We start from the raw sequence: 24,568 nt of genomic DNA, 5'->3' as shown, positions 1-24,568 counted from the left end.
CGACTGGGCTTGAAGTAATGACTTCCTGCTGATTTAGAGTACAAACAAAATCAAACGTAAAATGTTAAAGAAGCATTCCTGCATCTGGTTTAGCATATCAATAAAGTGCAGAAATTAGCAAGAATTCAAGTTAACATTTAACCCTAAATGAGAAATGAGTTAAAAGCTAATTTAAAGGGTGAATTCTATACTTAAAGAACATTGATTTGTCTAAACTTTATTTAAACGTCTCTGCTTGCATGAAAACACTCAGAATCCAAATATCAGTTAACTTGTGCTCTACATTCTTCTAACTTAATGAGGATATTTGATACAAGGTTCCTTCCTATGTGTTTAAATCAAATATTGATAAATCACAGCTCCTGACCCATTACTGCCTAATAAAGATAGCATTTTTTTTCTTATCTTAGGGTGGAGTGTTCACCTTTGTGGACTGAAAAATTATCAGTGCAATTATGTAATGTTCTAGATACCAATCCATTTTCTTTAAGTATAAACATGAACATTTTAATATTTTTGGGGGGAAGACAAGAAGTTTTTGTTTTTTATAAATTAATTTGATATGGAAAAAAAGAATGAGACAGATGAAAAGAAAACTTTTTGGATGTTTCACTGAACACACCTGTCTGCATCTTTGTTTCTGCTTAGCTGTGTATTTTACTTCCAATTAGTGGTGAATTAGTTTTAAGCAGTTTTTGCATGCTTTACCCCCCAAGATAACATTAGAGAGTGTTATTATTTATTGTTTGTGTCAATAACCTTTATTTAACCACCGGGAAAACTTGATTGATGGAAAAATGGTCTTTGTTCTCAGTCGTTACATTAACGTTGCTAAATAATGTCTTTTCTTCTGGTTTGACTGAGTCTCTGACTTTTACTGAAAACCACAGAGGTATCAGAATGAATGTCTCTGTTCATAGTGAAAGAATTGTCCCAAAAAACTTTTTCTTGCTATAATATGAAGTAAGTTTGGAGAACAACAACCTATTTTGTGAGAGACAACACTTGGAGCCATTACTGCTGTTATCGTTTATTTACAACTCCTTACTATCACGTAACCTTTATGTACATCTGCAACAAAATCCTAAAACAAATTCATCAGGAGTTGCCTCTAAATTGTTTTATGAATCCTTGTTAGACATTTAGTTTCAGTGATAATGAGGAAATGACCCCTTTGCTGCAGATTTGATTGGCTTTGTACGACAGTCTGCCGCCTCAGGAGATGGATTATAGGATGAGGGGACAGAAACAATCAGACCTGATGACACAGCAACATCAAGAGAGAGCTTTTCCCCCCCTTCTCAATTAAAGAACAGCAGGGTGAAGCTGACAAAGCACTTCAACCCCCAACTTTGTATTTCATACCTCACTTCGATCTGAGGGAGAGCCCCTCCTCAGGAGTTTGTTTTCATGGATGAAGGAGGAGTTCCTTGTGTGAAGCGTCCCAACAGATGCAGTTCTTGTCACAATGGAGGAACAGGGGCTGCTGGGATGATTTTGGACATGTTAGGGGTCATCATAGGCCTGGATGTCTGTTCGCTGATAAAAATCGTTTAAAAGTGTCTAACATGATGCAAAAATACTATACTATAAGGTTGGAAATTTAGTATTGCGACTGGATGGCTCAGTTAGCTGTGTGCAGGACTGGCGCATGGGAAACCAGAGTTTGTTTCCCAGGGGACGCAATGAGCTTAATCCAGTGTGGGTCCTTGGTCACGACCCTTCAAGCTATACTGCCTAACTTATAGCCACAGGGGGTCAAGTCTGGGTCCTCCTGTGCCGGTCCCCAGCCCGGATAAAATACAGGGCTGAGTCAGGAAGGGCATCCGGCGTAAAAGTCTCTGCCAAACCAAATGGGCAGATCAGTGAAAGCTGCTGGGAAAAGGTGACTGAACACTGTAAATATAGTATTAGTAAAATTGTTTTACCTTAAAGGGTATATACTGTGAAATCGTATTCTTTGGAACCAGAAACAAATGTTCCACAGGTACACAGGGATGCCGCACTTCTACAGTGGTATGTGCAATAAAGCAGGACCCCCTCATTAGTGGACATTATTTTGGAGTAGTGCAAATTCCTCAACATATCAGCAGCTAATCAAGTGACCAAAACACACTGAACATTGGACTTGTGGAGACCTGCCAAGTCTGGACCCCAGTTCAGTTCACTGAATTTCCTCCTTGCATGATTTTGCAACTCCTGCTGACACTTTGTTTACTTATTGCTCAGACGTGATCTGTCTGGGCTGTCTGGAGTCGTTTCACCGTTTGATTTGTGAGTTTTCACTTCAACTTTTTTCCCCAAAGAAATTTAATGCAGTTTGATCATTTAGGGGAAACATTGTTGTCATGTTGGGACATGGGGGGGGGGGGGGGGGGGGGGGGGGTATGTGTGGTTTCTGCTTGGGAGTGATCCGTGGGACCCCTGACTTAGTCGCCCCGTTTTGGCCCTTTGGTGGTCAGTGGCACACATGATGTGATCTGGTCGCCCTGATATGCTGAGGTGCGCATGCCCACTAAGAGGACGCAGCGGCTCCATGTGTGTTGAGGCGCATTATTTGGCAACAGACGCGGCAGTGGGGAGGGCCGAAAAAAAAGAGGATATCCCCTGGATTTCAAAAAAAGCAACGATTTATCGAGGTTAACAGCAGATTAAACATTCCTTGTTCGACCATCGGCGAAGAACGGGCGATAAAGCCACAAAGTAAGTTGACTTATGTGAGGCTTAAGTTTTTAGTAAGTGTATAAAAGGGAGCCTTTTATTCGGACTCGTCGAAAGGAGCCAGGTTTTCCTCCACCTATCTGTGACGATAAAGAAGCTGATGGGCTGTTGAAAAGTAACACTTCTCCGCAGAGCCAAAGGTTGAGCTCTTTGGTGGGAGCGGGGGGAGAAAGGGGGGTAGCCCGGCCACATTTTATTTTATTTATGGTTTCCCCAGTCGGGCAGCTTTGTAAACGTAAAAAGTGGAGTTGATTCTGTGCGCTAGAAGTCGTTACATGAGGTGAGGATTACTACGTTACATCGCCGGCGGCTCGTCGGCGGCAAGCGGAGTCCGTGGGCCGGTTGGTGAAATTTATGAGTTCCGAGTCGAAGGTTTTTCCTCAGGAGGGAACACACAGGTAAACAATCCTAGTAAACCTCGTAGAAGCGTACTTTTACGCCAGTGGGTGGAAGTTTTTTATTTATTTATTTTGCCTCCTTTTAGCTGTTCCCCTCGGACAGTTGCCAGGTCGGTCAGCGATTCGGGCTCGGTTCTGGCTGAGCGGGTCATGTTGTCGAGAAGCTGCCGGCACCGGGACTTTTCCTAGTTTGTTTGAAACTAAGTGTCCAGCTGCCGTTTGGGCTCGCGCTCGGGCTGTTTTCTGGTTCGGAGTCGAAGCGGGTTCGTGTTTTTGTTTGTGCGATGTAGCTAATGTTAGCTCGCTAACTAATAACATGCACACCTCAGAGGTTTGTGTCAATAATTGGGGGGAAACGCCGGTGAGTTGCACATGTAGTGTGGGCTGGGTTTAGTTTTTAAAGGGCTGAGTTTTTGTGTGGATGCTGTACTGGCTGGTGGAACGGTAATGGTGGACATGGCTGCCCGCTTTAAGCCCCGTGGCACCACTGTTGGTTCTGCTATCTGGTAGCTAATCTTCCTACTTCGCTCTGTGACAACCGTAGTCTTCCTCCTCTTAAAGCTGAACACACACACACACACTTCGTGACACACGCCGCACAAACTCCCTCTGCCTCTCTTCCTCTCGCCCAGACGAGCACACACACGCACACACAAACAAAAGCACACTCCTTTTTCCACGCGACTTTTCTCTGCTTTAAAAGGCGCTTTTCGGAGGATTTCTGTCCTCAAACAGATGGAACTAAAAACCGAACACTTTCTGTATACGTGGGAAGCTTATTGTTCGCGTTTAATATTTGACTGCTCGTTGGACGGAAGCCGGCGGTGTCTACATTCGGTTTCGTACTGACTAGAGCACATGGAAGAATGAACGCCGTGGTGCTCCGATGGTTCCTGCTTTTATCTTCATCTCTGATCCTTCAGCTCTCTGGTTTTTAACCATTTGTGTTAGACATTTTCAGCCTATAACAGGCGCGAGGCAGCTTCATGTATTTGGCACTTTATAAACACAGAGAATAATAATAATAACAACAATATAGAAAATTATCAATAATACATATTTGTTTGGTGGAAATGAGCGCTTCCATATTTAATGTATGTAATTTCTGACCTTTTTAAATCAGGTTTATGCCATCCATAACTAGGAATGTTTTATATGACATGGGTAGCTTGCATATAGCACAACCTACTTATAGAAAATATGCTTAATAAAGTAACTCTGTTATCAACTTCTTTTGGAGAAATATTAAGTTTAATGACCTTTCTGGGTATTTAAGAACCTAAACCTTAGACTCCAAAAAAAAATCATGTTTTTAACATGTTCTTGTAGCATTATTCTGATTATAGAGAACATGTATAAAGAAAATTAGGCTTAAAATAGTTTTCCTGAGTATTTCTTTATTTAAATCATTGTGAATCAGGAGCAGTTGCAATTTTCTAAAATCTGGTAGTTGTGACATAGATCTTACAGCAAGCCACAAGCTCCCTGCTCCACTCCATTCTGATACATCCGCTTTGCAAATAGATCCATGTGCGTCTTTGTTTTCCTCATCCGAGCTGGCATCTGGCTCAGAACTGTATAGCTGGATGGCTCCAGTATTGCTGGACATTTTTGTTGAACCGGTAATGTTAGGTTGGTGTTCTAAGGGAGTGTAAACAAATAGATAATGGGAAGTGAGAGAAGGCTCACTCAGCATCAACTTTCTCGCTCACAACTCAGAGGTGAACTCCTGCAGAAACTATGACAGAAAATGACTATAATAATAATTAAAAGACCAAGGGGAACACTTACATTTAATATATCTAAATATTATCTGGATTTTAAATAAATGTTAAATAAGAAAATTCTATTTTCTCGTCTATTTGTGCTGCAATAAAATCTTTATAGATTGCTCCTATTTAATTAACTCTCCTTCTTTCCCATAGGCATCAAAAATGTTTTGAAAGTTTACCAGCTCCCCCCCCCCCCCCCCCTACTGTTAGGAAAACTAAATATCAGGTTGTGGATTTGAACCTTGTCGTCTAGCGTTAGTGCAGGTGGAGTGTAAACGGAGGGTGGTGTTGGGACACTTTACTGCTTTTTTTGTTGAGATCCAGAATGGACTCTCAATTGTTTACATGAACAAAGGCTTTGTAAAATGTCATTTCCATGTAAACAATGTGCTGGTTGCCTCTAGTAAATATTCTGTCAGAAAAGAGAAGATGTTAACTGCAGTTCTATGGAACTACCAGTCCTCCACAGCAGGACTTGTGCTCTTATCGCGATGCTGTGGTAGTACACCTACCTAAGAGCATCTAGAATTACTGTTGCAGTTATGTATCAGAAGTTTTTTTCTCTTAAGCGTATTTCCAGTAGTTTCTCACCGAAGGGGACCCAGAGTTGTTTTGTAATCAGCTTCAGTTTAGTAGAAGGTCATCTGTTGAACATATTTTAAAGTGCTGTGCAAAACAGTGGGGGGTTACAAGGCAGCTCCCGGTCAGTCACTTAAGAGTATAATCCTCTATTGAAGCCCTATTTATTTATTTGGGGAGATCTTTAACTTTTACAGACGGGAAAATTGGTTGTTTTAGTGAACCGATTGGTCGGTACAAGGTTATCTAAGAGAGGTCCTGCACTAATATTAAGTCATAATAAAGCATTTATTTTTATTTGTATGGAAGCCATCCTTGAACTTGTTATTCTGTCGGGAACTTTACATAAACACGTTAAAAGTGACTGGTTTGGTTCAAAAAATGTAGCACGATTGCATAGTTGCGCAGTTTTCTACATTTTTGTGCAATGTGAAAACAAGTTTTTCATGGGTCGGTTGAGTAAACAAAATGCAAAGCTCCAATATTAGTTTGCCAAGAGTTTCACATTGAGAAAGTAGGATCAGCTCCGAGAAGAACACGGGCAGCGGTTCTGACACAGTGGATGCACCTGATACCAGTTTGGGTTGTGTGTTTTCTGCACTGGTGAACGTCAGAGCTGTCAAGATTCCTGCTACAGTACAGTGTGGCCATGTGGTAGTCAGTGATAATGCTGCTTTTATTACATGGTAAATTTTAATAGGAGATAACCTACAGAAAGAGTTGTACTCCTACAGGAAACTCAAACAATAATATATAAGTGAAAACTGCAGAGTAGATCTCACACATACAGACTTTCCATGTCAGTTACTTGGTTGCCAAATGTCAGTAAAGTACAAAAAATGCTTTCTTTCACCTTGGTGACACTGACAAAGGATTTCAATCTTATTTTCATCTAAAGAAACCTTTCTCTGAGCTGGACTGATGGCAGGGGTTTGTCTGTGCAGCTGCCAGTGACTTCAGGAACTGCCCACAAAATTGCAACACTGACAGATTTATTGTGGACACAAAATGTCGGCCTTTTAAGTTGGAGAACTGCGTTCAAATATTTGTTGGAGTGAATCTGTAATCCGCCTCAATTTAAGAAGGAAGAATCTGTAATCAGCCAACTAAGGCAGTGACATGCTAGGCTATCAGGAACCAGAATGAGTCCAAATAGACTGGTATCCGTCCTCCTGGGGTTTCATTTATAAAACCGTTTGTCGAATGCCATTTTCCAAAAATGTGAAGGTGCAACAATAGTTTTTAGTTATTTATTCATGTGCTCGGTATCTTTTTAGTATTATCAACCTGCTGTTAGCTGAATGGAAACGTGGCATTATCCTTCAAAACCCATTCCTCATTTATCCATAGAAGTCTTGTTCACTGTAGTCTTCAAAATTGGTCTTCTAGTGAGCCTCCACTAAGTCATCTATGCTCAGGTGTGTGTGTTGGTTTGTGTGTCACCAGTTTTGGGTAAACACTTTAGTCTGGAATTCCAGAAAGCAAAAGTGATGCAGTTACCATAGAAAGAGAAACTCTATGCCTTTGACATTATTCTTCACTTTACTAATAATAGATCTTCATTCTTTAATGCGGCGTCCTTCAGTATTGTGCCGACAATAAGGGGGGCAGGAAGGGCAAAGCGCCCCATCCTCAGCCTCAGGGAGCGGAGCGATCAGGACGCTTTCAGGGCAGTGATGCAGTTTCAGGCACAGATGCTGCTAAATATTTCACTGCAGAAATATGATATTAAAACCCTTTTTTCTGTACAGTTTTGTCATGTGACATTAAAGAAACATGAAAACATGTAACGACAGATTTTCATTCATTCATAGCTGCTTTTTGCTTCGTCCTACACCGCCACTGTTTCGGTTTTACAACGCTAAAGCTCTTATATCTGCAATATAATGTCTTAGATTTTAATACAACGTATCTTCAGTGATTTCTGTTCTACCATATTAACTTATAACTTGCGAAGAGGTGACAAAAAGGAACACATCAGTGCAAAAATGTGTTTTTCATTTCTGTTGTGAGTCATGTCCAGTGCATTTGTGTTATTCTACGTTTTTTACCATTAAATGTCTCAAACGTTGCAGAGGGAGAACCTTGTGTTTCATGCAGAATTGTGTGCTGCTAAATGAGCTAATCTTTTTCTGCATTCTGTATAAAAACAGATATTAGCCTTACGCACATTTGCTCTAATCTGGGTTTCAAGGATAACCCATCTTGTAGATAGATTTAATGTGCTCATGGCATATTCCTTTGAAAAATAAATGATGGTTAGCATTAATCTTTGCAGATTTTTGTGTTGAAACCTTCTTGCATTATCTTTAATGTTAATTTTTTCCTATCAAAGTTGAAATCTTGCGTCATATGAAATGGGGGTTTATGCAGTAGTCGCTCCCATCCTCGCTGTTGATCCTCATTCCTGCTCAGACACGTTTAATTATTCTACTTGACCATGCGATCAAATGACCACCATGTTATATCTGTTTGAAGCATCATGCGCTCAGTCGGCTCTGACAGATCCTAACCCACAAACGCAGGGGTTTGCCCCCATAAATGTGCTTCACATGAGTCATGTTGTGTGTAAATCGTATGTTTGGGTTGCTATCATTCAGTCTTTGTTAAAGGCAGCATGTGAAAGCTTAAAGTCATGAAAAAAATGAGATGGACGGGAAACCAGTTACACCTGTTTCATTAACATTCAGCCCACTTAAGGACAGGGACATTCAGCATCCTTTGGGTTTGACGGTGGTTCCATCTTAATTAAATATTTATTATTCCTTCCACCACAGCACTTGCATAATCCCCTTGAAAAAAAAAAAAGGTTAATATTTAAATGGACCTTGTTTCCTGTGATCTGATAACTTTGTTTAGAAGGCAGCTCACTTTGTGTAGGATCAGTTTATATTTGCAGGGGGGGGGGGGGGGGGGGGGCATTGGTTGCATGCAATGTAATGTCAAGTTCTCGGGTGTGTTGGGGGGTCTGATCCTTTCAGTGTGTGTTTGAGAGGTTGAGGGAATTGTGTGTAAACTGCGGTGGAGATGAAATGTGAAACCTGCCACCCGTTCATTCACACACACACACACACACCCCATTACAAAGATAGGGTCACTGTTCGTGTAAGGTCGGGGGTGTTGGTGGGCATGTCTTGTGCCCAACTTTTGCCCACAGCATCCTTTGGCTGTGATGCGCTCTAATGCTAATCAGAGGAATCGCCCCCCAATCTGCATTTCTATACATACATGCACACACTGTATAATGGCTGTGAGTGTGGAGGCGCTGCGCCTGCTCCAGCACCTGAAGGGTTAAAACCAGCTTCAGCCTCTCTCTGTCAAACACACACACACACTAACAGTCTCACACACACCCTCACACACACAGTAGTCAACCGGTTTAAACCGGTTCTCAGGAAAAGTGCTTTGTGTGTCCCACTGAATCCTGGGAAGGGTCATGTCATGTGTGTCTCAGTGATGTCAGAGTATTGAGGAAAAAAAAAACCTTGCCAGCTCCTGATTATGAGATATAAGCGTCGTATGTTGCAAAGTGTGCTTGATGCCCACCATAATAACCGCTTTGAGAGCAGGGAAGGGAGGGGGGAAATGTTGGTAGGGTGTGTTTCCGTCAGCAGAAGCCCAGGTTGTAAGGGTTAATTGTAGTTTTTTTCTGTCCCTCACAAAAACAAAACATAACTTCCTGGAGCAAAGTTCTGTGCAGAGCGGGTAGACTGCACGAACATGAAGTCAAAAATATGACTTCTTTGTGGTCAATAAACAATTAAAGATGTCTTAGTTCTTCCGTTCTGAGGCTTTCATAGATGTGTTTCTTATAGACCAGCTTGTATAATGACTTGTACATTTAATGATAACCAAAATCAACCCTAAAACTCAGACGTTTTCATATCAGCTGGCCTCAGGATTCACTTTTCCTCGCTTTGACTCTTTGGTGGTGGGCAGAAACCATAGGATAAGCAGGAACCTTTTATAAGTTTCACGCCAAATTGAGTTTTCCATTTCCTCTTGAGTTTTGCATCTCAGATCAAGAGTTCAGGGTTAATACTGTACTAAAAACACAGTGTTTCTTCAGGACAGGTGTACTCTCAAACTCCTGTTTGTAGCAGCATCCAAAGGGCATCAGCCCTGTAGAGTCTCTGCTGTGTCATTTTGACTGCGTCCAAAGGGGAAAGTGTTCAGACACCTGAAACTGAACTCAAACCCTGACTGTTAAGACTTGAGATTACTTGTGGTGGTTACTTCAGCTTTGGTGGGGAGGTGAATTGTATTTATTTGTTTCAACATTAACAAATGTGTCATAGATACAGACACACCCATTTAATCTGAGGAAAGACACACCTGCAGACCATAAATATTTACACGGAAACCCCCAAAACTGACATGACTTTTGAAACCTGCAGATTAAAAAAAAAAAAACAACACTCATTTTTATTTTAGTTTGATGTTAATTTTAGCGTGCTCCTAAACATCTGGCATCTCACTCAGGCTGGCTGTGCTGGACTGACTGATTCACATTCCAAGTGAAGATAATAATAACTCACTTACCTCAGAAAATCTGTCCCACCACACCCCTAAACTGTAGTTAAATAACCTACCAGTAGGTATTGATAAGGGGGTTTCTGAACTCAGGTTTTTTCTAAACTTATGTCAATCATTCGTGTTTAATTTAGACTACTTTTCAATTTTGTTTAAAGGTGTTGGTTTGTACACAATTATGACTCATTTTAAGCCCAAGACAAATATGGACTAACAAACATTACAGTTTTTTTGGCTTTGTTTTTAAACAGTTGTGTGTATTTTATTGTTCCTTTAAGGACCCACTCTGATCCTCTTTTGATTTATTCTAAGGACATAGTTTCTGCAGAGAAGCAGTGGTTCATTAAAATTCGCCTCTTGAGTGGTGGCTGAGAGTTTTGACATGGAGCAAAGCCACCTCCTTACCATAACTGAGCTATCTGTTTACACGTTCTCCCGCTGGCTTACAGCTCCTTACACCCCCAAACTAACATTACCCTTGAGCAATAGTGGACCTATCAGGCTGTACAGTTTCAAGACAGATGCCGATCTCGGATGAGGAAAGCAAAGACGTCCATGGATCTAGTCATCTACAGTGGATGCATCAGAATGGAGCAGAGCAGGGAGCTTGTGGCCTGCCCTGTGTATTTTCTACGTTCAACGCCATTTTTTTCCTTCTGCCCCTTATTCACAATGATTTGAATTAAGCTTAATACGTCCTCTATCATCAGAAAAATGCCGTAAGAGCATTTTAATGACACCAAAAACACAATTTTCACCATAGCTTCTTCGTTGTTGTTTTTTTTTAAGAATAAAAGGCTTCCACAAAGTTTCCACATTCATCTATAGTTGTTGTTGGTTTTCATATGAGATTTATGGTCCAATAGCTTATACCCAGTCTTACTTAAAAGACAAAATGTTGATGTAGAGACTTCATCCCAAAGAAAACAATGCATCTCCACACATTTCAGCCATGACTGAGGCCTTCAGAGCGTCCACTCATCGGGGTGAAGTGTGACACTGTGTGCCATGTACTGCTGCTCTCTGTAACGCTCGTCTGTCTGATAAAAAAGGCTGCAGTATTTGTTCTGTTCACTGCTTCTGGCATGGCTGAGTCTGATGGAACTCAAATGTGTACCACATGAGAAGGTAATGAAACTGGTGCTACTTAGTGTCTGACCCTTCAGAAGAAAGGATCAATTAAAGTCATTTTCCTTTTAAACATTGATCAAATATATGGATTTTTGTGTTAAAGTCAATGCATTTGTTTTTATTTTGATTAAACAGTTCTCCGAACAACATGCTGTTCTAATGAACACCTACTGCAACATTTTTCCTGTTATTGGATTTTTTTTTTTACATTAAAGTTGTTATATGTTTATAGAAAATAGAGTCAACGTTTCGGTCATGTGATCATGCTTATCCAACATGTTTTGTTCTGGGAGCCATTTTATCCGGCTTCAGAGTTCAGCTCTGTATCCTTTAGCTGTTTCAAGGTCAGTTTAGTCTAGAGCTGTACTTAATGATGGGTGAGCTGCAATAGCAGCACCTGGTGTAGAAAAAAGATCATTTGTCACAGAACAGAGCTGCTGTGATTCGGTTTTTATGCTGAAACTATGAAAATACAATGACAGAGATTCAAGAAATGCGATAGTCTTTTTAAATTGAACAGCTGCTGAAGTGTTTCGGTACCAGATGACCAATTTACTTTAATTAAAAAAGCATTTTAACTACTCTACAGTATCAATTCCTACTGTTTTCTACTCTAATTCTTAATGTATTTGTTGTTCTTACGGGATTTAAATGTTGCTATACGTAGATATTCCGGGAAAGAATGCATCAACTTTTTTTGTTTTGTTGTTGACAGGGAATGTCGGAAGAGGCTGTACGTCAGACACGCAGCCAGAAGAGGGCGCTGGAGAGAGAGGCTGCCCCGCAGAGTACCGGGCCCACTGGTGCCGACAATGACAGCAAAAAGCCTAAATTGGACCCGACTCACCCTGAGACAGAGACTCAGAACGAACCCGCGACTGACGTTTTACTGTCACAGGACATTCAGAGCCAGACCAGACCTGGATCGGACCACGGGAAGGAACAGGAGGCCGAGCAGGGCCCGCTGTTGTCGTCGTCTTTAGCGTTGCCTTTGACCTCTCAGCCAGATACGGAGGATCGGACACAGAGACAGCAGATGGTTGAAGCCAACTCAGACAATCGGACTGACTGCAATGACAGAACCAAGAAGGTGAAGGCGGAGGCGCCTGCGGATATGAGGAGCCGGGTCCCGCAGTCGGAGCAGAAGGTGCCCGGTGGCATGTTGGCTGCAGGCGAGGTGAAGGCCACCATTAAGGTTGAGGTTCAGGCGGAGCAGCCTGTGGACATGAGCACCTCCAAAAGGTGAGAAAGTTTTTTAAGGTGTTTCCACCACATGAAAGGTAGAAAGTTTGAAGACAGTCAAAGGAACCTTACGGTTTTTTTAGTTGATTCTTTTGTAGACTTTTAATTTCAAATTGAGGGCATAGAAAGTTTGTTTTCTGTAAGTTTCGTGTTTGATGGTTTTGAAAAGCGGTTCCAACGCCGCTTTTGATATGAGCGTAACCAGCAGGGATGAATCTTTGAGCCTACCTCCATTTTCCCTCCTTTCTCTACCTGAACCCTAAAAACTCCCTGCACACAAAATGAAGCTGTGTGTCACAAACTGGTTCCAGCCGGTTGTTGCCATGGTTTCCACAGTGGAAGGAACGGTAGGGGGCGGGGGGGGGGGGGGGGTGTCACGTGATCATGACTTTTAGGTCATGTGACTTCTTTGGAAGAATAGTGATTAATCCACAGGATGTGATGATGGCGCTAAGCCCTGAGGATAGATTTATACACACACGCTCACACACCCAAACACACACACATAAAGGAGGGCGGCCTGAAACGTCGGGCCTCGTTTCGTCATGTGATGACTTCAAAAGATTCTCCTGCTTCATTTAAGTGCACGCATCTGCAAAGCCACATGGATAGTCTTTCATTTAATGGGACGTCACTCCTGCATCTCAGCTCCTGACATGACGAAGAATTTAGGTCATATCCTCCCAACACACTGCCTGCAGCTGAACTTGGCACTGTGCTGTGGATGCTAAATGTGTTGGGAGGCAGTGCCAGTTAAATATGCATAACTTTGCCAATCAATAGACCAAAGTGACGTTCTGAGCTCAAGCGGCCTCAAGAGCTGTTCTCCTCTGCTGTCGTTTTCATGGTGAAATCGCGCCGTCCCGAGTGACACTTGCGGGGCTTCGTTATTCTGTTTAAACAAGACACGGATTCTCCTAAATAGCAATTTCATTCAACCTTAAAGACCCAAACTGAAGCTTTACAGCCAAACCTGCCCCTCCTTGGCTTTTAGCCTTATTCCCAGTTCTTTGAATACTTTCAACATGATGAGTGAAGCTGCATGGAGAGCTGTCTGGACTTGTTACCTTATAGTGAAGCAGATAAACCTGCAGTCATAAATTAGAGCATAGATGAAGGGGCAGGCCTCTTTGAAAGCAGACATTAAAAATAGCATGTGTAATGCTTGCATATAACTGAGCAGCAGTTTATTTAGCATTTTTCATAAAGAATATAAATTACAAAAAAAAATCGCTAGCACAGCTTAGAATTACATTGCAATTTTGTAGATGTATATATGTGTCTAAAAGGTTTCATTTATGTAATGTTGTGTTACTTTTCATTTAGCATAAAAGGATGGCTCCAACTCCTGTCATTAGGCTGTTTAAAGTTCCACTCCAAATGTTTTTTTTCTATTGTATAATTGTTCCCAGTTGTCTTTTAATAATGATTATGCAGTTTTTTCAAATCAAAAACCCTATGTCACTTTTTAAGACATAGAAATTCACCTCTGGGTTGTGGGCGGGACCGCCAGCGCAGACGTTTGCCGTACACTCTACACTCTATTTTGCCAGCTTATAGGACCTCACAAGCCCAAGCTAACATTAGCGCAGCAAAATAAAAAACGTTGAGCAATATTGGAGCTATCCTGCCGCACAGCCTGGAGCCAGATGCCAGCTCGGACGAGGAAAATCAAGACGTACACGGATCTATTTGTCTGCAAGTGGCATACAAAGTAGAGCTTTTTTCTGGTCTTGATCCAACACGATTTGAATTAAGAAAAACTCAGGAACGCAGTTTAAATCTCCAATTGTTTTATACATGTCCTCCATTATGAGAAAAATGCTACAAGAACATTTACAACACTAACGACACAATTTAGGTCTGAAGGAGTCTGCAATCGTGGCTCTGGGGCCACATGGGGCTCTTTTACCCCTCCTTTGTGGCTCTCTGGTTAAAGAAACGAAAATGATTGTAGCTTTGCTTTAAATTGAGTTTATGTTTATGAGTTTATGGCAAAGATGCTCCTACATCAGTAAGATGGACTTTTATGTGTTTTATATTGCTGTTGAAATTATATTACACTAAAAGGCCATTTGAATGCTCTAATATAAAAAAATTAGAAAAATTAGAAATATTGGTAAGTTTAATCTTCTTTAAGCTCTTTTTAGTATTAGTATTTTGTAAAACATTGTTAAGTTTCTGTCCAGAGGGAAAAAGAGGAAAATATGTATCTGGAAGTACTTTATATACTTTTTGTATTGGATCTTAAACCAGGGAAATCATATTTATATCAGGTTAACTTGAGTAAGGTGACAGCACACCAACACAGACTTGAATATAACAAAAGAAAAGGCCTTCGTTGATTTGTGTTGATTAACATTTTTCATTGAACTTCATCGCTTTCTTATTTTTGAAGGGACCTATATGAGCCTTTTTCAAGAGTGAAAAACAATTTTATATTCAGAATAAAATGCTATTCTTTTTCCACATTTCAATTTTTTTCCATGTGAAAAAAAGCTGAAGTTCAGTTACATAAAAGAAAGTAACGTCAATAAAAAAAAAAGTGTCGACTTTTTCTTAAGGCTGGAATAAAACTTTCAGTCCCTCTTAAGTTTTGGTGAATGACAAACCGGCCTGAAGGCTGTTTTAGTGCTGGAGGTCTAGGACCCCTGTCCTCCTGTGCTATGTGAGCAATATTAGTTTACTTGTAAACTCCTGAAGAGGATTTTATGGTTCCCTTTTGTCTGTCAGTATAAAAAGGGAGAAGCGAGCGCCGTCCCCTGAAGATGACGACGTTATCATCCTGTCAGATAATGACTCTCCCAGTCCACCGGTGAACGGCCTCAGTCACTTTAAAGAGCTGGACACAGACCTGCTCATGGTAAGACAGAAGTCATGCCGTTCCCATCCTTATTCAAAAAAAATAAAGCAAAATCAATAAATTAAGTCATAGTTGGAGTGTTTAATGTTTGTTGTTAGATAGCTCTGTAAATATTTTTTGTCTTTTGGAGCAGAAGAGCAGCCCTGCAGAGAGGGAGCGCATCATTAAGCAACTGAAGGAGGAGCTGAGACTGGAAGAGGCCAAGCTGGTGCTGCTAAAGAAACTCCGACAGAGCCAAATACAGAGGGACACTCTGCAGAAGGTAAGAGTCAATTATTGGAAATGAGGTTTTCTATGTTAATTAATTGCCTCAAAGAGCACTTTGATTAAAAACCTGATGAGCTTTAATTGAGTTTTGCCTACCTGCTGATGGTCAGTTCATCAGCAGCCCCCCCCCCCCTGTAAAGGGCACAATTGACGCACATGATTTTTCCGGGATAAAATCACCCCCCCCCCCCCCCCCCCCCACCTTAATGCAGTTTTGTACTTGGTTTCTATCCTGCATGTTTTTAGCAAATTTGGTCACTTTGAGACCATTCACATGTTTTTCAGCCTCTTTAGTTACTTGTTTTTCTTGTTAAGGCCAACTAGTAAAACAAAAAGGCCTTTTCTAGTGTAACGGAGGAATAAAATAGGCGTAAAGCTGATGGTTGGCCCCTCCCTCATCCCAAAATTCTCCCAGCAGTGGGGGCTGACTGGCTAAGAGATTCCTGCACTTGTACTCCCAGCTGCTGGCAGAGCAGGCGGTGTTCACCCCTTCACTTATGGGCCCTCTTTTCCTGAAAACTTCCACTTTTATACATTACTTCAGTTCTGACATGAAACATATTTGACTTATTAAGATCATCACACTGACTCGTTTCATGAAGAGCATCAAATGAAACCTCACAACACATTACCTTAAATTTGTCTCTTTCATCCTGTAGAATTTATTTTTAATTTAACATTTATTTATCCAGGCAAGAAAGATGAAACCCAATATTTCAACTGTGTGCTGGCAAAAGCCAAGACCTTTTGAGAAAGGGAAAGAAAAAGAGTCACAGGAAACTGACAAAAAACAACAACAACAGGTCTAAAGGTCTAAAAATAGAAGCATTAAGAAGATTTTTGTTCCTTACTCTTTTTTGTTTCACTTTAAAGTATTGACTTTGCTTTTTGATGGGGTCATATCGTCTTTATCTAACAGGAAGTTCCATTAGTGCAACTAAAAAACAGAGTTTGGTTAAGTCTGGATTAACAGAGTTCAGTGTTTGATAGCTCTCTCTTGTTTTACAGCCGTCTGGATTATCCAGTTCCACTGCTCCTCCTCCCCTAATTCGAGGAACGATCACAAGCAATAAAGGCTCTCAGCAGGTTTGTACTCCATCTTAAACTACGGTCATTCCAGACGTGATTTGCACGGCGGGGGCGTCCAGTTTCAATGCGAGGTCATTGTACAGGTGCTATCGGATGTCCTGCAGTGCATTCTGAGCGTCAGGTGTGGCACAGCGGTGCGTTTAAGCGTGTTAAATTATTGGCACTTTGGTGCGGAATTTACCTTTGACCCCATGACATGTTGATGATGGGATCAGCGGGCGGAGTCCAGAAACCATCACTGTGGAAAATCCGATAATTCTCCTCCTGAACTTGATGATTTTTTATTCTTATTAGCATCAAGACAACAATAAAAAGTTCCTTGTATTTTATTTATTTTGCTCCTCTGACTGATCCGGGACAGCAAGTCGTCAAACTGGGTCACAGAGAGACGGAAGTATACCGCCGAAAGCGGCCGTCATTCGGGTGCAGCTCCAGTAGTAAATGGTGAAGTTTGCCGATCTGGGAGAGTCTCATGATCCCAAACGTGGAGACGGGATTACTGATGCTTTTGTAGAGCTCTTCAAAATAAATAAACTCGATCTTCCAACATCATCCGAGCCTTCCATGCATTATAAGTGAGATAAACAATCAATGTGCAATGTTCCATGTAGCGATGAGGTTAAAAACTTTTGACAGTAGCTCCTCCCACACGCATCAGGAACATCAGGTTTATGAACACATAATTGGACAAGCATCCATGAACAGATGCTTGAATGCGTTCATTCTGAATGTAGCATTAGATTTGAGCATATTTTTGGGGTGAAGATCCAAGTATTCTCCAAATAAATACGTGTTTCTGTTTTCTCACTCAGATCTTGACTGCAAGAAGTTCGAGCACAGTCATCCCGCCTCCTCTGGTACGAGGAGGGCAGCAGGTGTCGTCCAAACACGGCTCCCAGATCATCATGCCACCTCTGGTAAGAGGAGCACAGGTAAGTTACAGGGAACGTGGAAATATTATCAGAAGGTGCAGCTGCAGTTCATAATCCATTCCAAATGATTTAGTCAGCAAAATGAGATCTTAAGAAGTTCACTACTTCTGTTTTCCTTTAACTGGCGAGAAACTATGGGGTGGTGATTGAATGCAGAACTCACGCTCTGTCTCTGCACTTCTCTCTGTGTGTTTGTGCTCTTTGCTCTCGGGGTTTGGATGTCTGTCCCCTCGTCCACCACTTCCTCTGTCTGTGTCCTCCCTCTCATTGTCATGGTTAGCCCATCTCTGTGTCTCCACAGCAGATCCAGGCTCTCCGCCAGCAGCAGCAACAGCAGCAGTTGGCCGCAACCGGTGGGTCGGGATCAGGACCTCCTCCCTTGCTCTTGGGCCCCAGGACCTCAGCCTCTTCGTCCCAGGGTCAGAGGGGCCTGGTCCAATCCGGCCTCATGAGAGTCGGCGGCAGCACACTGGTTAGTAGCACGAGTACACTCTAGAAAGTGAAAATTGTCATTTAATCACTTCTTTCACATTATATTTACTTTTTTTATACTAAAGTGAATCAAAAATCTCTGTTTCTATTTTTTTAATGACAAAATAACAACAAGAAGTTCATTTATTAGCCAGTAAATGGAAAACCAGAAAATTGATTTCAAGTGTCTGCGGTGAAGTCTGCATGTTTACCCGGGTTTATAGATTTGTCAGATAAAACCACAAAAAAGTCGTTTTCTTCCTACTGCTTTTCAGTCTCACGCTAATCAGGGTTCCTCAACAACTGTCAAACATTCCCATGCTGTATTTGTGAGCTTTTTAAAAATTCCCCAATTTTTACAAAACGAGTGCAACATGTCCGAGCAGTTCGACCGCTTACGTCCATGACTATGTCTGCATTTACTGCATTTAGCTGCAAAGTTAAACTAGTTAGGTTGGTATTAAACCGCAGAGATGACAGCAGCTGCAAGCTCCCCAGGGTTCGGATTAGATTAAAAAACTCCCAGCATGCAGTTCAACGGCAAAGACATTAAACAACCAACGTCCTGTGACTCAAAACTCTTTCTGATGAGACTTCTCCTGTCAATAAACATTTGCCCAGTTAACATCAACAGATTTTATTAGCATTATCTAGAACTGAAGAACAGAAAGTCAGCTGTAGGGGGGAGCAGGTTAACTAGTTGAAGGTTGTTTCTGGAGTCGGCACACAAAATTATTTACGTGATGGAATTACAAGCCTCAGAGGGAATTCTTAAATGTACAAGTTTTTTAATTTTTCAATCTGTTTAAAATTGTTTATTTCTGGTCAGTTGGGTTGTGAGTCGTTACTTATTTTGATTCATGAATCAAAATCAACAACTCACAGATCAAACCACAATTCTTACTATTTAATATATTATGACCAAATGGTTGCTATATGTAGGTCTTTCAACTAGATGTATTAAAATGAAAACAATATGTATTTAATCACCATCATTTATACATTTATTTAGATCGGGAGATCAGAATTAAAAAACATAACAGATGAAACAAAGATTTTAAAAGAAAGAAATTATATTTGCCTCTTTTAATACAGTTACACTCAAAGGTTTTTCTGTCAACTTCCTGGTTAACTTCAGCAGTAAATAAAATGTAAACATCACTGCTGCTTTGTATTGTTTTGGAACAAATCGTGAAAATGTTCGCCAGTTTTTCCATCCTCAAAGTTATCCTGACTACAGTTTCAGTAAATAGAAAGAAAATAAGAATGAATGAAGACACGGCAACATCTCAATTAAAAATTAAATCAAGGACTGTAACAACTAGAAAAGACTCACAGGGCCACACAATCATTCACACTCACAGCTAGGGACATTTCAGAGTCTCCAATTAAACTTTGAAGGATGTTTTTGGACTGTGGGAGAAGGCCAGAGGACCACATGCAAACTCCACACAGAAAGCTCCCAGTCGGGATTCAAACCAGAACCTTCTTGCTGTGAGGCGAGAGCGCTGACCACTGCCCCATTGTTCAGCATAAGTATACATACTCATGTTTTTTGGGGAAGAAAATCCAGCGGTTCTCATACTCGTTACTACTGATAAATAAACTTCTTAAAAGCCACAATATTCCGTTTGTGAGTTGATTTTATTTGTGAGCCGTCATAGATTTCTAAATAGGTTTATGGTAACCACTTAATTACCTGAATGAATAAAACATTTTCTTTCTTTCTCAAAGGCGTCACCTTCCGGTATGAAGGGCTCGTCCTCAGGAGGCAGCGGCGTGTCCGTGGTTGGCGTCAATGACTCTCCTGCCAGCAGGCAAGCTGCAGCTAAACTGGCCCTGCGGAAACAACTGGAGAAGACCCTTCTGGAGATCCCCCCACCCAAGCCCCCCGCCCCCGAGTTTAACTTTCTGCCCTCGGCAGCCAATAATGAGTTCATCTATCTGGTCGGGCTGGAGGAGGTGGTGCAGAATCTGCTTGATACCATCCACAGAGGTGTGTCCTTACATTTTATTTTTTCTTGTTGTGCTTTCTGTTTTTTTTCTTGGGGGGGGGGGGTTTAACATCAGATTAAGTAAACTTTATAAAACTTTGTTTTAAAAAGAAGTTATTCTGTTCTTGTCTTTATTTTAAAGTGAGCTAGATTAGGCCTAAAAACTAATTTTCTCTCGGTCTTTTATGCCTTGATTGTTTCTAATAGTTTTTATTTATTTATTTTTTCCCCCTAATTCTGGTGCATTTTCTCGTCTTTCTTTCAATCCTAGGAAAGACTGGTTCTCTTCCGACCAAGCTAGGAAACAGAGAGCCCTTTATCTGCTCCCAGTGCAATACTGACTTCACCTGCCGCTGGAGGCAGGATAAGGCTAAAGGAGGGGTGGTGCTCTGTGAAGACTGCATGTCTTCCAACCAGAAGAAGGCTTTGAAAGCCGAGCATACGAATAGGCTGAAAGCTGCGTTTGTGAAGGCACTGCAGCAAGAGCAGGAAATAGAGCAGCGCATAATTCAGCAGGCGTCCTCACCGGTCTCCCACAGTACCTCTTCATCGTCTTCATCCGGCTCCTCGCTGAAGGCGGAGCAGCTGGTGGCTCAGCAGCTGAAGCAGGTTCAGGCTCGAGTGTCCTCCCTGCAGCACCATCACCAGGTCAGCCAGGCAGCCAGCCTGGTTCATCATCACTCCATCAAGCAGGTTAGAGGCTTTTCTCTTTGAAGGAAAACACCTGTGGGCTGGGTGCCTTGTGTTTTTCAAATGCACCTCTTCTGTGCAGAGCTCCAAGGGCCATCTGTCCCATGGTGTGGGAGTCAGAGGCATCCCCCACTCCTTCTCCTCCTCCTCCCAGCTGCAGAGTGCAGTGGCCGCCGCAGCCCTGGTCAGCCGGCCAGGTAAGCATGCCCATGTTTCCCACCGCTCTGTCCAGAGTTCAAAGGTGAGCAGCAGTGGAATCGGCGGGAGCAGGAATGTCAGCGGAGGTAGTGCCTCATCTACTGCATGGAAGAAGCAGAGCAACAGCAATACAGGTAGACTGACGTCATTATCAGCCCAACTCTGGCGCCTGACATCTGCTCTCTTTTAATTCCTGTCTGGTCCAAAAGCAATCCTTGCACAAGCTCCGCTCGAGCGTTCTTGGAATTGCGTAATATTCTAAAACGGATTCTCAGCAAAAATGTCAGTCAGATTCTAAAGGAAAACATCAGTAAAATGGAGGAGGAAATGTTTTCGGACAAGGCAGTCCCAGTCTTCCCGTTTCTTCCCTGGAATTAATCTCATTTCCCAACTTCAGTCTCTCAGATTTGTGGTCTCCTGTTTCTCCTGGGTGTCTTAGAGTAGAAATGTATTGATCTCCCCCCCCCCCCCCCCCCCCCCCCCCCCCCTCTGTGCGTCTCTTTGTGTTATGGTGACATGGGTGACTTTAGCACAAACCCTAGCTCTCTTTCTGAGATAACATCAGAGCTGCTGGCGTGGGATTTGCTTCACGCCCTGAGCTGCCGTTTTGCTGCATGTTCACAGGAGTGACCATGGCCTACGTGAACCCCAGCCTGACGGGTCACAAGACTTCCGCCACAGTAGACGCTCGTCAGAGGGAGTACCTGCTGGACATGATCCCCTCTCGCTCGTCCATCTCGCAGACTGCAAACACGTGGAAATAACTCGATTCAAAGTACTCTCCTGCCCAGAATTAGTTTATGTCAAAGTTCCTCTGCTACAATATAATGATCCACAGCACCCCCGCAGGACCGATAAGCAACTGCAGTCTTTCAACGTTCCTGAATCACCTTTGTATGCTTTTTATTTCACCATTTCTGTTGTATATTTTGAAGTTTGCTGTTCTTTGATAACTATGCAGAAACCATTTTTCACCTGAGTGGGGCAAAAGATAGAACATTACTTGAAGGGCTTCCCCTGGGCTCTATTCTCCATGTTCTGTAATCTGTTAGGAGACGTGTGTGAGTCCTCCGTTTAAGAACCAGGACTCTCCTTTAGACTCATTAGCTCCCTTCTGCCATAATGTGGGTCAAACGGACCCGGTCTCTGACACTTGAATGGCTTTTGTCACACTCTAGAGTTTCCATTCAACACACATGTTTATTTTAAGCAAAACAAATAAATAAAAATAAGTAACCAAGTTGTAAAATTTCCATTAAACCACCTCTGTAGTTAAAGGTTTGACTTTATTTTGTATTTGCAGTAAGTTATTTGTTTTATGACTGAGGTGAAAATTCCCTCAGTTTGGTTTCCACTGATGAAGAGTTTATTCTAGCTTCGTCTTTTTTTTTCTCCTCCTGTTTAACAGCATGATTATCTTTCTGCCCGTTTTGCACCTTAGGTGAAGAAGCGCGGTGTCATTGGTCATCTGTAATTATTACCATATGTAATTTGCTTATTTTATATTGATGTCAACTTTGTACGATTATTTTTGAGTGTTACATCACTGAGAAATGCAAAACTCTGAAGGAGCTGATTTTTGCCACACTCAAATCAGAGACCTTGCCTTTGACATTGATCTACAGTCCCTGACGTGGGACATATGCAGTCCTCCTGAGTTACTTCCTGAAGGAATTCCCACCTGCCGAGATTTTGGATTACACACAAAACCATTTTGAATTCTTAACCATGTTGCTTTTTTTTCCTGCTTTCCAATATTCTTACTTGCATCATTCAGACTTATGTTGACATTTATTTGGTTTATTTTTTCTTAGCTCCTAAAGAAATAAAAAAATTATAAATTTTAAAAGCTTGTGTTTATTTGATGTTTTTAGTTTATTTACCACCAAAACATTTGAAATATGAAATATCTCTATTGTCATTGTACATGTACAACAAAATTACAGTGCAATTCTTGCGGTGGAATAAAAAAAAGTCAAAATAAAAAACTAAAACTGCGAAATAGGACAATATAAAAAAAGAAATATAAAAACACCAGTAGGTTACACCTTCTCCAGCTATTGCACGCTTCCCTTAATAAATTAACCTTATTTAGCAGCGTTTAAGGCCATGGTGGCTCTTGGATAGAAGCTGTTTTTTAATCTGTTTGTTCTTGTTTTAATTGTCCTGTATCTTCTGCCTGAAAGCAGCAGTTCAAACAGAGAATGTCCAGGGTGTGATGGATCCTGCAGAATGTTCCGAGCCTTTTCTAGGCAGTGGGAACTGTACAGTTCTTCCAGGAATGGGAGAGGGCAGCCGATGATCCTCTTTATTTAAAGGATTTATTGGCCGGCCTCAGTTTTCTTGCTCTATACGTTACTCTATTCTTACTAAGAGTTCTGCTTTTGTGGGTGAGGGGGTTTGCAGTGGAGAGTCAGCAAAGTTCAGAAAATGTGAATATTCAAAAGTGGGGAACATATTTGTGAGAGTACATGCTGCATGAAATGATGGTGCTCTGATTCATCTCTCATGTACTTTGTTAAAGTGGTCAGAGGTCTTGTGTATCCTCTGTTAAGTTCTTCCCCATCCTTGACTTTTTTGAACCTTCTTTGTGTGCTGAAATTTGTATTAAAGTAGGAAGAAGCCTCCCCGCCTGTCTTTGAAACTGAAGCATTTACTGCAAGGGTAATCCAAACTCCACATTTGGGATTTTACAGTCAGATAAATATAGTTCTCCTTAAAACTGTCAAACTCATCCATCAAATTCTAGATGGAGAAGGATGATCCTGCTTAATTTGCTTTACAATACTACACCTCTGCCTCTGGGTGCTGTTACTCTGCAATAAAAACAAATGTTTTTGCTGCTCTTGAGCTAAGAGGAAGATTTCACAAAGTTTGCAGTCCTGCAGGTGTTGACTGCAGAAAGTGTCAGTTTACGTAATTACCATTCCACTGCTGAATTATGGTCACGCTAAATGTGTCCTTTAATGCAATATCACTCAGTTGAATGTAATATTTAAAAAGGAGGGAACGGGGTAGTTGCAATCGTTTTACTGCCGGAATCCTTTCACAGTAGCACACTAGATGGAATTCACTGATCTCGTGAAAACGGCCTATTCTTTCACAAATGTTTTCAAAAGCACAAATCTGTGTGCAAGATTTCCCATATTTTTAGCTGATTAAGTAATTAAAACATATAAATTCAATTATTTGCATGGACAAATGAATACTTCTGACAATATAGTTCAAGTCTAAACAGTAGGAATGCAGCAGAGCTTACTCAGTCAACCTAAACCCTAGTGAAGGTTGGATATTTTTCTAGACTACTCTAAAATAAATCCAAATGAAAATGGATGATATGAGACATAATGATTTTTTATGAAGATGTATAAAATTGTGTAATTAAAAGAGAAAAATAAAATGCAAAGTGTGCTTGAAAATATTGAATATCAATATTATTGCTTCTGCATCACGATTGTGTTCTTTAGACATTTATTTCTGCCTCTGACATCAATCAAATTACTTTTTTTGTGTCTGACAAACACAAATAATTGATGTTTCTCTTCTTCAAAAAATAGATTTAAAAATATACTATTCAAAAAGAATATGTACAAAATATGGTCCGACGAAGTGCCAAACGCATGACATTGTTCAATTCTGACATGTGGGGGCGGTAGAGAGTCATTCTTGGATTTTCATTTTGCGAGAA

General features: G+C 41.3%; 1 protein-coding gene across 8 annotated transcripts; it reads left to right on the top strand.

Annotated features, from left to right (window-relative positions):
• The first annotated feature begins 2,541 nt into the window (after positions 1 to 2,541).
• Positions 2,542 to 22,729, top strand: LOC101173502 (transcriptional repressor p66-alpha). 8 transcript variants are annotated; one of them, XM_023965011.1, is made up of 11 exons: positions 2,542 to 2,703; positions 11,850 to 12,376; positions 15,110 to 15,239; positions 15,373 to 15,501; positions 16,515 to 16,592; positions 17,408 to 17,527; positions 17,808 to 17,999; positions 19,733 to 19,994; positions 20,264 to 20,685; positions 20,765 to 20,879; positions 21,505 to 22,729. In XM_023965011.1, the coding sequence occupies exons 2-11, from the start codon at positions 11,853 to 11,855 to the stop codon at positions 21,642 to 21,644; spliced, it is 2,112 nt and encodes a 703-aa protein (XP_023820779.1). In that variant the 5' UTR covers positions 2,542 to 2,703; positions 11,850 to 11,852; the 3' UTR covers positions 21,645 to 22,729. The 8 variants fall into 8 exon arrangements, with proteins under 8 accessions (XP_023820779.1, XP_023820778.1, XP_023820776.1 ...); XM_023965010.1 differs by having other exon boundaries at positions 2,543 to 2,703; positions 17,408 to 17,512; positions 17,829 to 17,999; positions 20,765 to 21,014; XM_023965008.1 differs by having other exon boundaries at positions 2,543 to 2,703; positions 17,408 to 17,512; positions 20,765 to 21,014.
• The last annotated feature ends 1,839 nt before the right edge of the window (positions 22,730 to 24,568 follow it).

The sequence above is a fragment of the Oryzias latipes genome, chromosome 17 (genome assembly GCF_002234675.1).
Source record: "Oryzias latipes chromosome 17, ASM223467v1".
In the NCBI taxonomy this organism is placed as follows: domain Eukaryota; kingdom Metazoa; phylum Chordata; class Actinopteri; order Beloniformes; family Adrianichthyidae; genus Oryzias; species Oryzias latipes.
The sequence above is the reverse complement of the archived record's forward strand: the minus strand, read 5'-3'. Positions and strand labels throughout refer to the sequence as shown.